We start from the raw sequence: 13,315 nt of genomic DNA, 5'->3' as shown, positions 1-13,315 counted from the left end.
TGGGCCACACCCTGGGGTGCTCAGGGCTTACTTCTGGCTCACTGCTTGGGGGACCATATGGGGTGCTGTGGATTCTAACAGAGGTCAACTGCATGCAAAGCAAGCTACGTCCTCCTGTACTACATAGCTCTCTGTCCCTGAGAGACTTTTTAACAGACATATAGACTAATTTGTCTCAATTTATTGGTGTGAGTTATAGAATAGAGCGGGCTTATTACTCTAGAAAAGGGGGACAGTTTTAGTTAGCTCTGCCACCTCTTGATTATACTCAGTGTTCGCCAATTTTTGAGACAGTTAATTTGATCCAGGGTAACCCCAGTGCATGTGAACCATGGAATACCACCAGGGTCCAGACAGGGAAGTCTTTCTTTGCCAACAGTGGTATTAATTTTCTAAGTCCTGAGCATTTGAGCACTAATTCTTTTACAAGAGTTAAGGATGTTGAAACTGTTAGGTTTAACACTCATCTATTCTGCTTACTTTTGAAAAGCAATATGAAACCTGAATTAAAATACTGTTTTTGAGGGAAATTGTCTGTTTATTTATAGAATCACCTGTTAAACCATTTACATGCTTACATGAAATTTTTGGACAAGTTTAATAGTGTTTATTAAGTATTAATGCAGTTTGTTAAGTCTTTTGTGTTGATTTGGGGGCCACATCAGCTGTGTTCAGGGCTTACTCTTGATTTTGTGCTCAGGGATTCATTCTGGAGACAATATGTGCCAGGGATTGAATCTGAGTCAGCAAGCACCTTATCTGTTGTATTATCTCTCTGGCCTCTTAATAAGTATTTATTGAAATAATATATGTGGTTCTTATCTACATATTTCATATTATCTAATCCTATCCTTATGGCAGCTATGATTTTCATTTTTTATTCGCATTAGTCAAGTATCCCAGAATAACCATTCATGTTAGTTTCTTGTTGAAGGATAAAGCAAATTAACTGATCTACATAACTCTTTTTTTTTTTTTTTTTTTTTTTTTTGCTTTTTTGGGTCACACCCGGCTATACTCAGGGGTTACTTCTGGCTCTGCACTCAGGCTGTATCCTCAGTTATGGTCTGCTAAAATATATAATTTTTTCTAATATTTTTAAGCTTCGAGATTCAACAGAGCAGTTTCAAGAATATTATAGGCAAAGATTGCGCTATCAGCAACACTTGGAACAGAAGGAGCAACAGCGACAGATATACCAACAGATGCTGCTTGAGGGAGGGGTCAATCAGGAGGATGGTCCTGATCAGCAACAGAATCTTACCGAACAATTCCTTAATAGGTTGGTGTACTGTTTGATCACTTTTTAAGAGACAGAGAAGTTTTATAAGTTACTAACAGCATGCAGTAATATGGTTTGAAATTTTAGGACTTTTTACACATTTCAAGTTACATGGAGTTACTGTTTTCCAGTTAAAACTTTCTGATGGCTCAACTGGTTTTATCCTTCCTTTTAAGCATCCTCTGACATCCCAGTACTGAGGGCAGAAGAATGGGGTGGTTCAGAGAAAGTCTGTGCTGGTAGCAGCCAGCCAGGGATGGAGTTCTGTCTCAGAGTAACTGAGCACCTAGGGAAGGTTACTTAGCTTCATTTTGCCTGTTGTTTTATCTCTTTCACTGAGTTACCCTGAAGATTAAGCGTGGTAGTCAGTATAAAATGCTTACAGCATTACCTGACTCGTAGTAAGTACTATGCTAAGGATTGCAAAGCCTGGCAAGCTACCCGTGACGTATTTGATATGCCAAACACAGTAACAATTGTCACAATAGAGGCGTTACTGGGCTCGCTCGAGCACATCGATGAACAACGGGAGGACAGTGACAGTAACTTTATAAAATGTTTGGTCATCTGTATCAGTCTTTTAGTGTGATTAATGTGATTCTTTTAGTTTGGTTTTTTCTTTTTGTGATGCTGGGTCTTGAACCCAGGGTTTTAACATGTGTGGCATGTGCTCTGCCACTGAGCCATGTCCTAATACCTTAAGTTTTTATTTAAAAATAATTGCATTGTTTTGTTTTACAGGTCCATTCAAAAGCTTGGTGAATTAAATATTGGAATGGATGGCCTTGGTAATGAGGTACCAGCACTAAACCAGCAATGCAATGGAAATAAAGGCAATGGTTCTAATAATTCTTCTATGACAAGTTTTACTACACCACCCCAAGACTCGAGTCAGAGATTAACACACGATGCCTCAAATATCTACACAAGCACCCCTCGAAGTTCTGGGTCAACAAATCATATACCTTTTCTTGAGGAATCACCTCCTTGTAGCAACCAAATGTAAGTGATTTTTAAAAACTGCAAATATTAGCTTCTCTAGCTAAAGAATAGAAGCATCATAAAAGTTGAATCTCTCTTCTCTCTCTGTATCTGTCTCTCTGTCTCTGTCTGTCTCTTTCTCTCTCTCCCCCTCCCTACCTTTTGTTTTTTGGCCCATGCCCAACGATACACAGTACTTACTCCTGGCTCTGTGCTCAGGTGTCACTCCTAGTAATTCTTGGGGAATCATAACGAGGTGCGGGGGATTCAACTGGGCTCAATTGCTTGCAAAGTAAGTGATTATTGCCAGAAGTAATCCCTGAGCACAAGGCCAGGAGTAAGCCTGGAACACCAGATATGGCCCAAAAAGAAAAAGAAAAGCTGATTATTGTCCTTATAAAAGAAGTTATTAGGTAGAAACATTGTGTGACCCTTTGTTTTTCTTGGGACAGATAGTTTCCTAAAGAGTGATTTTGGAAAAAAAAATGAATAGGGGCCAGAGTGATAGTACAGCAGGTAGGGTGTTTTTGCCTTGCACGGGGCCAACCTGGGTTCAATCCCTGGCATCATATATGGTATCCTGAACACCGCCAGAATAATTCCTGAGTGCAGAGCAAAGAGTAACCCCTAAGCATCGCTGGGTGTGACTCAAAAAGCCAAAAAGAAAAAAGAAAAGATCTTCTTTTGGTGGGGAGTTTGGACTATACCTGGTGCTGAGGGTTTATTGTGCTCAGGGATCACCCTTGGTGGGGCTTGGGAGGCCTAGTGTAGTGCTGGAGAGTGAACTGGTCAGCCTTGTGCAATATAGCGCCTTCCCTGCTGTGCCAGATCTGTCTCCTAAGGACCAGTCTTAAGTGTCTGGGTGGGATAGGATTTATTCTTAGCAGCCTGGGTCTGGAACTAAATGGGTTACTTGCCGTCTAAATGTAAATGGACTTGGTCTTAACCTCCTTCTTACATTGACTGCTTGCGGTCTCCTTGCAGCCATGCTTGGTATCCCTGACCCAGTATTCCCAGTCCGCAGTCAGAGAGAGCACTGAGTCCGGTCAGAGAGTGAGGGCCATTTGCCCCTTTTCTCAACTACTATGAGATTGAAAGGATAAATTAATTTGGTGTTTGTTTTGATGTTAAAATCAAACTTTTCTTAATTTATATTTAAATAGCTCATCAGAACATTCGGTCATTAAGCCAGCTCTTGGAGATTCTTCGGGAACTCTATCAAGGTCAAGAGGGGAAGAGGTAATATTTCAGGGAAGGAAGTTTCACTGTGTTTTTGTATACTTGTGATTTTTGTTAATGCTGGTATATCACTAGTGACTTTGGCAAAGCTGTTGATGCTGTGTACTATTCTCAGAACTCTGGTTAATTGTCTGACTGTTGGTATTCTCATCACTGTGTCTAGTTTTTGCTTTAAGACAAGCATTCTGCCTTAACTAGTGTATATGCAGCATCACTCTATTCAGATTTTAACCCCACAGACAAAGGCAGTATTTCAGATACTTAAAAAAATCAGAAAGTATCAAATTAACCTTTTTTGTGGTTGAATAAACAGGATTATTTGTCCCTTGCCCAATGAAATACACTGGCTTTATGTTTCCATTTTTTTTAGGTTTTCAAGAAATACTAGAAATGCAGTTTTTTTTTTTTTTGATTAGATTGTTTCAATAAAAGATTCGCCACTATTATTTAGAGTTTACCCCCCCCCCCCCAAATCAGACATGCTGAAAAAGCATTGTGAAGTGATTTGCTTTCTACAGCTGGGTTCAAGAATTAAATGTTGGTTTTGGATTTCTGCTATTTTACCTATTGACCCTGGAAGTATAGAAATGCAGTTTTATGTCAAATCTATTTTTAGTGTTTTGGGTGGGTGGTTTGAGCCACATCCAGAGATGCTCGGGGTTATTCCTGGTTCAGTAGTTTCTCCCTAGCAGTGCCCAGGGCACTGGCAGTGGTCCTGGGGGTTAAACTGGGGCTGGTTGGTTGCAACACAAATGTGTTACCTCCTGTACTATCTCTCTGACCCCCTGAAATCTTTTTAAATGACAACACATTTTTTTTTAAGTTTAAATTTTTAACAGGTTAGAGAAGAACAAATAAAGTTAATTTGTATCTTTATTCCTTTTTCTTTTTTGCTTTTTGGGTCACACCCAGCTATGAACAGGGGTTGCTCCTGGATGATGCACTCAGGAATTACTCCTGGCGTGCTCAGGGGACCATATGGGATGCTGGGGATCGAACCCAGGGTGAGCCGTGTGCAAGGCAAAAGTCCTACCTGCTGTGCTATCATTCCAGCCCCTTCTTTTTCTATAAAGCAACTATTATTAACTTTTATTAGTGTGTTGTGGTTTAATTATTTATTACTCTTCCTGTTCTTTATCTATTTGTGCTTTTCATTTGGCAGTTGTAGATTTCAATATTTGGATTAATGAAACAATATGATATTCCTAGTCAAATAAATTCATACAAATAGTGTCAGAATTCAGTTCTATAGACCAAACACAGTGATGCATGAGATTTACATTCCCCACCCTCCCCCAAGGATATATTGCATATATACAAAGAAGCTTGGATGGGAGAGGCTTGCCTTTACATGCGTGCTTGGCATCGTACTTCCCAAGGACAGGATTTGCTTGTGTCTGACTACACCGGGTCTTGTGGTTTTGTTCCAGGTCCAGACGTGGGAGCAGGAGAGCAGGAAGGTTTCAAGTGCCAGTAGCAGGAGTCACCAAAGCTTTTATAGAGAACTATTTCAACTTGGTTTCCTGTGAACAGATAGCTTGTCAGTTTAAAATAAAAATGAATGACTGGGAGATGGCCAAGGACTGAAACGTGTGTCTTGCATGAGACGCTCTCAAACTTGATCCTGCACCTCCGGGTGTGGTTAGGTGGCCCCCCAGTGACATTGGCTCAGAGCACAGCATCTTCAGGCCCACAGAGCTGGGCCAGATATTGCTGGGAGTGGACATGGGTCTCCTGATGAGCACTGTGTGGGAGATATCCCGTCCCCCCAAAAAAGCTTAAAGTTCTAATTAAAATAATATTTAATTCTAAAAGGATAAAAATATCCTTGCTTTTCATCTTGAATTCCACAATTTACAATTTCACCTAGAAATATTGGGGGTTTTTTGGGTGGTGGGAGTTGGTTGGACTGATCAAGTGGTGTTCAGTGATGCTGAGTCAATTGTGTGGGTCTTTCCTGGTGATTCTGAGCTCAGAGGTGTGAGCCTGATGTGGAGGGGTCCCCTAGCGGTGGTGAGAGAAAACAGACTCGGGACTCAAGTGTCCAGGGCTTGCATCCAGCCCTTTGACTTATCTCCCTGGCCTTGGAATACTTGCCACTGAGTGAACCACAAACATTTCTCTTTTATTCTGAATGGATTAGGTTATAGTACTCTATACTTTCTATTGTTACAAACACAATTAAGGCTGTGTTGTTTTTGTAAGGGCGTTTATATATGCGGGCTAAGTTTTTATCTTGGCAGTGAAAGAAAACTTACTATCCTAAGAATGTAATCTTTTATTTTGTTATAGTAAGCAAAAAAAATGTGAATGAGCAACTTGAGCTTTAAATTTAGCAGTGAGTAGTAAAATCTAAATAAGATTTGGATTGATTTGGAATTGTCATTAAAAGTATAGGTAGAAAACATCAAGTGCCAACTGTTCACGTGAATCTGATATGGGATAAAGATGAGTTCTTTCAAATTTATTCTTTTTCAAGGAATAACTTTCATATTGTTGTTTTTCTAGGATGACAAATCAAAAAAGCAGTTTGTTTGCATTAATACTCTAGAAGACACACAAGCTGTTAGAGCAGTGGCTTTTCATCCTGGTGGTGGTTTATATGCTGTTGGATCAAATTCAAAAACTCTAAGAGTATGTGCCTATCCAGAAGCAATTGATCGAAGGTAAGGATAGATGGTTTGTACTGCCAATCCTACTTTAATTTTTAATGTAGCTATTCTGGACTCCATTTCAGAATTCCATTGAGTTGTTTGAATTTTTGTTGTCTTTCCTTTTTAAGGTTTTAACAATTACTATTATTATTTTTTTGGTAAAGTTAGGGATGGCAGCCAGAGCCTGAATCATGTAAGACTCGTGTTCTGTTCTTGAGCCACATCTTCAGCCCTTCTTTGATTAGGCTTTTCAACTTGTATTATTTGCTTTTTGGGTCACACTTGGCAATGCTCGAGGGTTACTCTTGGTTCTGCACTCAGAAATTACTCCTGTCAGTGCTTGGGGGATCATATGGGATGCCAGGGATCAAACCTTGCCTGGCTGAGTGCAAGGCAAATCCTCACCCTGCTGTACTGTCACTCTGGCTCCTTCAAATATTTTTACTAATGCTTAGGAAATATACATGAAAATATATTTAACGATTTTTTTTTTTGGTTTTGGGGTCTTACCTGGCGATGCTCAGGGGTTACTCCTGGCTCTGCACTCAGGAATTACTCCTGGTAGTGCTTGGGGGGACCATATGGGATGCTGGGAATTGAACACGGGTCGGCCACGTGCAAGGCAAATACCCTACCCATTGTACCGTCGCTCCAGTCCTGATTTTTTTTTTTTAATATTTCTTTGGGGAAACCAAGTAAGGCTCATGCTTGCATGTCCCTAACCTGGTTTTTTAGGCCTCATCAGAAGTGATCACTGCATACAGAGCCAGGAATAAGTCGAGTGGGGTGCCTAAGATACTTATTTCTTTTGGGCAGTTGTTCAGTTCTCCTCCTCCTCCTCTTTCTCCCAACCCCCAAGTGGGTAAGAGTGGGTAAAATGTTTGCCTTGTACATGGCCAAACCCAATTCAATGCTGGCACCACATATGGTCCCCAAGCACTGCCAGGAGTGATTCCTGAGCATAGGGATAGGAGTAAGCCCTGAGCACTGCAGAGTATGGCCCCAAAGCCAAAATAAAAACAACCGCCCTTCCCCTGCAAAAATAAAGCCAAAAATCCCCAACCAGAATAGAATCTTTAGTTTAGCTTTTGCATACTCTTCATATGTGGGAGGCCCAGGTTTGTTCCTCAGTATCACATGGTCCCCCATGCATTGCTGGGAACAACCCTGGACTACGGAGCTAAGAGCATCACTTGAACACAACTGGGCCAGCAAAAAAAAAAAAAAAAGCTATTCTTTTAGCTAGTCTTGTTTCCATCACATTTTTGGGGACGTGCTGGTATGGCACTTCTCAGTGGCTATCCTGGCTCTGCTCAGGGTCACTCCTGGCAGTACTAGAGGATCATATATTATGCATATATTATGCAGGTATGGCACCTTACCTCTGTACTTAGCCCTTGAACACCAGCCCACTTGTATTATTTATTTATTATTTTGCTTTTTGGGTCACATCTGGCGGTGCTCAGGGGTTACTCCTGGCTCTGCACTCAGGAATTACTCCTGGCGGTGCTCAGGGGACCATATGGGATGCTGGGAATTGAACCTGGGTTGGCTGCGTGCAAGGCAAATGCCCTACCCACTGTACTATCACTCCAGCCCCAGGTATTATATATTTAATAGTTACTAAACTTTTTGAATTTGGGAGCATTATTGCCCTTTAAAAAATAATTTTGCTTTTTTTTGGGGGGGGCCAGAGATTAAACTTAGGGCCATACATAGCCATGCAGGGCAGTGCTGTACTCTGAGCTGTATTCTTGACCCTTTACTTTTATGTGTTGAGTTAAAGTTTATTTTTTTAAAATGTGAAATAGAGCCTTTAAAAATATCCTATTCCCCTTTTTTCATCCCCCAAGCTGAGCTGGTCTCTTTTCCCAACCCAGCAGATGTGTTAACTTCACCAGGATAAAAAATAAGCAATTGCTCAATCAATAATTCAGTAAATAAATGTTAGATCAAATAAAAAAAATATCCTATTCCCTGTGTGGTCTGAGGTTAGAGCTTATTGTAAATATGATTTATAGTTTTACTTTTTGATTTTTTAATACACTATAAATTCATACTTTAACATCATTATTATGTTATTAATACGTTAATATTATTAACCTCTTATTGTCTAGTTCTTGCTCTCAGAGAACCCGGCAGGCTACCGAGAGTATCCTGCCTGCATATTTGCCTGACTGGAAACACTGACTGGGTGATTAGAGGCTGCCCCAAAAATCTCCATTCCTCTCGAAGAGCCTGGCAAGCTACCCATGGCGTACTCGATATGCCAAAAACAGTAACAATTGTGGTCCTTATTCCCCTGACCCTGAAAGAGCCTCCAATATGCCATCGGGCTACACTAGCACGTGACAGGGATGAATGGAGACTTTACTGGCACCTGCTCGAGCAAATTGATGAACAACGGGATGATAGTCATATTCTTTTTTACTTCCTACATAATCTAGAATGGCGATGGCATATTCATTAACTTTAGCAAGAGGTTGAAACCTCTCTCTGTAATTTTTCTTTTTAGTGCACATGAAACACCTAAGCAGCCAGTGGTCCGTTTTAAAAGGAATAAACATCACAAAGGATCCATTTACTGCGTGGCCTGGAGTCCTTGTGGGCAGTTATTAGCAACAGGGTCAAATGACAAATATGTCAAAGTGCTGCCCTTCAACGCAGAGACTTGTAATGCAACAGGTAGGGTACGAGTATGTGGGGTAGCTTGTTAATGTAGTCTTTAGAGTTCCCTAAATGGTAGTTTTATATATCTCTTGTTTGTCTTTAATAAAATCTAAGAATATGGCTTTGAGAATATTTTTACATTCAATAGCTTACATTCATGAAATATTGTTCTTCTTAAATTAACTTCTTATGGGAGATCAGTTGTGTTTAAAAACAATAGGATTGTATTAATGCGTATTTCTAGACAGGCTCTCTTCTGTTTCGTTCTTATAAGAGAAAAAGACAAACTCACACACAGCTTTTTTTTAGGGATGATGGTACTTGAGGCAGGATATTGATTTTCTGAAATTCTTTGCTCAGTAAAGTCAATGAAGTTAATTGATTATAAAATAAATTCTTAATTAGAAAATATAAACCATGCAATTCTACTGTTATTCTTAGCCAGTTTTGAGATAGTTTAACATTCTCACATTATCACAGTAAATTGAGCAGCATCTTTTTTTCTTTTTAATTCTTATTGCTGTTTCAGGACCAGATCTGGAATTTAGTATGCATGATGGGACAATAAGAGATTTGGCATTTATGGAAGGCCCAGAAAGTGGTGGAGCGATTTTAATAAGTGCTGGAGCAGGGGATTGTAACATATATACAACTGATTGTCAAAGAGGACAGGGTCTCCATGCTCTGAGTGGACACACTGGTATGTAATGTCAAATTCTTCTTAACATCTTCGTTGCGGTACCAGGATTTACAGTACTGTTGATTATGTTCTTTGTTCATACATCATTCCAACACCGAACCTGTCACCAGAGAGCCCTCTTCTTTCCACTAGTGTCCCAAGGGCCTCTCCTAGCCACCCCATTCCCATGTGAGCTCAGCTTTATAGACAAAAATCTCCAGTTCCTCTCACTTTGGCCATTTGCTGTTCCCTTACTATGTTTCTTTTTATCTCATATTTGAGAGACATCTTTTATTTTTGTGGAAGTGGTGATACCTACTCATGTCTAGATGAATAAAGCTAAACTCCTGAAATGCCACAAAATTGTAGATCAATGATAAACTGATATTTTTTCCCCCAAGACTGTATTTATTTTCTTTACAGGTATACAAAATACAGGTTAAAAAAAAATTAAGAATATGGGGCCAGATGGGCCAGAGTGATAGTACAGAGGCTAGGGCACTTGCCTTACACTTGGCCAGACCCAAGTTTGATCCCCAACATCCCATATGGTCCCTTGAGCACTACCAGGAATTACCCCTGAGGAAAGCCAGGAGTAGCCCTGAGCATCGCTGGGTGTGGGCCCTCTACCTTCCCCCTGAAAAACGAGTATGGACCAAAGAGATAGTATGATGGGTAGGTGATTGTCTTGCATGTGACTGACTGAGGTTCAATCCTTGGCACCACTTATGATCCCCTTGAGTACTGCCAGGAGTGATGCCTGAGCACAGCAAGGAGTAAGCCCTGAACACCACTGAGTGTGGCACCCTCAGCCCCTTCCCTCCTGCCCCCCCAAAATTTTAACAGTATGGATAATTCTATATTAATACATTTTAAAATTTACATGAAATAGATAAATCCTACAAGTATAGAAGAATAAGGAGAGCAGTATTAAGAAAAATGTCAGGGAAAACTGGAGTAAGTCTATAAAAGTGTAAAAGTGTATTTTTATTTTAAAAGGGGGTATTGATTTGTTTTAAAGAAGTTCCTTAAATGCTTCTTGCAAAATTGGTTTCAAAGCTATGAATTCCCTATGCTGTTGTTGTCCATGAAGCTCTGTATTATTCCTTCAAATCGGAATGATAATCTAACTGGGTAGAGTATTCTTGGTGATGTGCTCATTCGTTGGGTTTTATTCTGTGTCCCACAATTCTCTGTTGTCTCATAGAGTCTCATTTGATAGATAACCATGAATCTTACAGACTTTGCTTTGTATGTAAATTGTTTTTTGAACTTGCTGCTTTCAATATTTGGTCTTCGTCTTTTGTAATTCTGGTTATTATGTGTCTGGAGTTTTTCTCTTTGGATCGATTTTTTAAAAAAAATTTTATTAGTGAAACACCATGAGGTACAGTTGTAGACTTACAAATTTTTGTGCTTGGGTTTCAGTTGTACAATGAACAAGTACCCATCCCTCCACCAGTGCCCATTCTCCACTACCACGAATTCCAGTATCCCTCTCACCCCCCATTTGCCCCATCTCACCCTGCCACTGTGGCAGGGCATTCCCTTTTGTTTTCTCTCTCTCCTTTTGGGAGTTGTGGTTTGCAAAAGAGGCACTGAGTGTCAATCATGTTTGGTCTATAGTCTACTTTCAGCATGCTTCTCTCATCCTGGGAGGATCCTCCCAACACCCTTTATTTGGTGCTCCCTTCTCTGTCTGAGCTCTTTAGGTTGATTTTTTGCTGGAACCCTTCAGATCTCTTGGATTTTGATATCTGGGAAATTCTTACCCATGATTTCTTTTGTTGGATTTGCTTTCTTCTTCAGAGACTCTAGTCAGTCTCTTATTGTTTCTCTTCACATTGTTTTCTGGTGTACTGTTCATTTTTTCCCCCACTTTTTTTTCTCTTCCATTTTCTGTTGTTTCTTAGAGTTTTCTTCTCAGTTGCTATTCTTCTGCTCAGACCTTCTCTTGAGTTTTTAGATGATGATGATGATGATGTTGATGATGAATGTACCGGCAGAGGAACAAAGGCATGCGGGTCCCGGGTCTGAGATCTTCAAGGCTGCTCAGATCGGGGCTGAGCATCCTCCACCCAGATCCTCCAAATTCCAGTAGGCAGGGGTCACACCCACCAACTGGCCCCCTGGCGCCGTGTAATCCCATCAACGGCCAAGACTCAGAGACTATAAAACCCAGCATTCGCAGCCGCGCGACATCTTATCATCTCATTCTTACTTTGGACAAAATGGCAGGCTACTGAATGTAGTAGCCTGCCCACACGGCAGAGTCTGGCAAACTCCCCGTGGTGTACCCAAAATGCCAAATACCAGTAACAATGATGGGTCTCATTCTCCTAACCCTGGAAGAGCTTTTAATATGACACTTTTTAAAAAATCTCAGGGCTAGGACGAAGGAGACGTTACTGGGGCCTGCTTGAGGCTATCGACGAACAACAGGATGGTCGTGATCGTGATCATGATGATGATGATGGTGATGATGGTGATGATGGTGATGATGATGATTTTGCTTTTTGGGTCACACCCGGCGATGCTCAGAGGTTACTCCTGGTTTGGCACTCAGGAATCACTCCTGGTGGTGCTCAGGGGACCATCTGGGATGCTGGAAATTGAACCTGGATTGGCCGCGTGCAAGGCAAACACCCTATCCACTCTGCTATTGCTCCAGCCCCTAGATTCTTGCTTTTATTTGAAGTAAATCAAGCTTATTGGGGCAATAAAGGGAAGGAAGCAGAGAGATGGTTAAAGATACGTGCTCAGGAGAGTACATGGGTTTCTCCATAATAGAGAGAGCCCCGAGGTTTTGTTTTTGCTTTGTTTTTTAGGTTTTTTTTTTTTCCTCCTTTGGGCCATACCTGGTGGTGTTCAGGTATTACTTCTGGATCTGTGCTCAGGGATCACTCTTGGTAGGTCTTGGGGAACTATATGGTGCCAAGGATCAAACCCAAGCTGCATGCAAGACAACTGCCCTACCTGCTTTACTATGGCTCTGGCCTTGAGTGTTTGTTTTTTTATATCACCTATCGTACTCATTTCTCTCATTTCTGATTGTAGTTTTCTCATGTCATCTCTCACGTGCTTTGCTGAATTACCTGGGCCTTGTTTCTTTCATGAAACATCCTTACCATGGTGTCACTAGCGCCATTTTCTCAAAGTTGTGGATCTGGTTGGTACTGGTAGAGTCTTTTTCATGTTATTATTTTCACTCATTGAACTTGGGCTTCTACACGTCTTTCCCATTGGGTTTGCTGTGCTCCTGGTGCTGAGGGCAAATCCTTAGCTCCCTTGTCTTTGGGAGTCTCTGGGATCAGAGTGGGTGATGCTCTCTTCTTTGCCTGCCTGTTTTCATCCACTGACAGTAAGTTGTAAGTGTGATCAGTGTAAGGTGTGATGATTAGAGCTGTTGATTCAGGAGCTGTGGAGGTGGGAGTGCTGGGACCCGGCTGGAAGGAAGGAAATCCATGTTTAATTACAGAGATGCCTGGGGATGTTAGCCAGGAAGCCAGGAGATTACCCTCACTGGGAAGGTTGGATTGACAGACAGCAGTTCTGTAATGTCAGTCTTCGATACTACTTTTCTTTTTCATCAACTTGTGCTTTCTTCCTTTCTGCATTTTCATTGAGTTATATTTCAGCTAAAAGGGATTTCTTAAATACAGGAAATGTTTATTTCAAAATTTTAATCTGTGAATTTTGGTAACTAACACAATAATTATAGCACTTCTTACTAAAACTTTTATTTACACATGTAATTTCTTAATCCTCACAACAACCTCATGAGGCAGGAAATTTTATCTCCATCTTATG

The 13,315-nt window shown here is 40.8% G+C and overlaps 1 protein-coding gene across 2 annotated transcripts in view; it reads left to right on the top strand.

The window, feature by feature from the left end:
* WDR47 (WD repeat domain 47) overlaps positions 1-13,315 on the top strand; it is a 47,646-nt gene that overhangs the window by 28,340 nt on the left and 5,991 nt on the right. For both annotated transcript variants that reach the window (XM_056139089.1, XM_056139088.1), the window contains exons 6-11: positions 1,104-1,282; positions 2,024-2,284; positions 3,427-3,502; positions 6,011-6,168; positions 8,672-8,841; positions 9,356-9,526. In XM_056139089.1, the coding sequence (XP_055995064.1) occupies positions 1,104-1,282; positions 2,024-2,284; positions 3,427-3,502; positions 6,011-6,168; positions 8,672-8,841; positions 9,356-9,526 (1,015 nt within the window). The remainder of the gene's footprint in view (positions 1-1,103; positions 1,283-2,023; positions 2,285-3,426; positions 3,503-6,010; positions 6,169-8,671; positions 8,842-9,355; positions 9,527-13,315) is intronic.

Source organism: Sorex fumeus, unplaced genomic scaffold, assembly GCF_029834395.1.
Source record: "Sorex fumeus unplaced genomic scaffold, SorFum_2.1 ptg000131l, whole genome shotgun sequence".
NCBI classification, from domain to species: Eukaryota; Metazoa; Chordata; class Mammalia; order Eulipotyphla; family Soricidae; genus Sorex; species Sorex fumeus.
The sequence above is the reverse complement of the archived record's forward strand: the minus strand, read 5'-3'. Positions and strand labels throughout refer to the sequence as shown.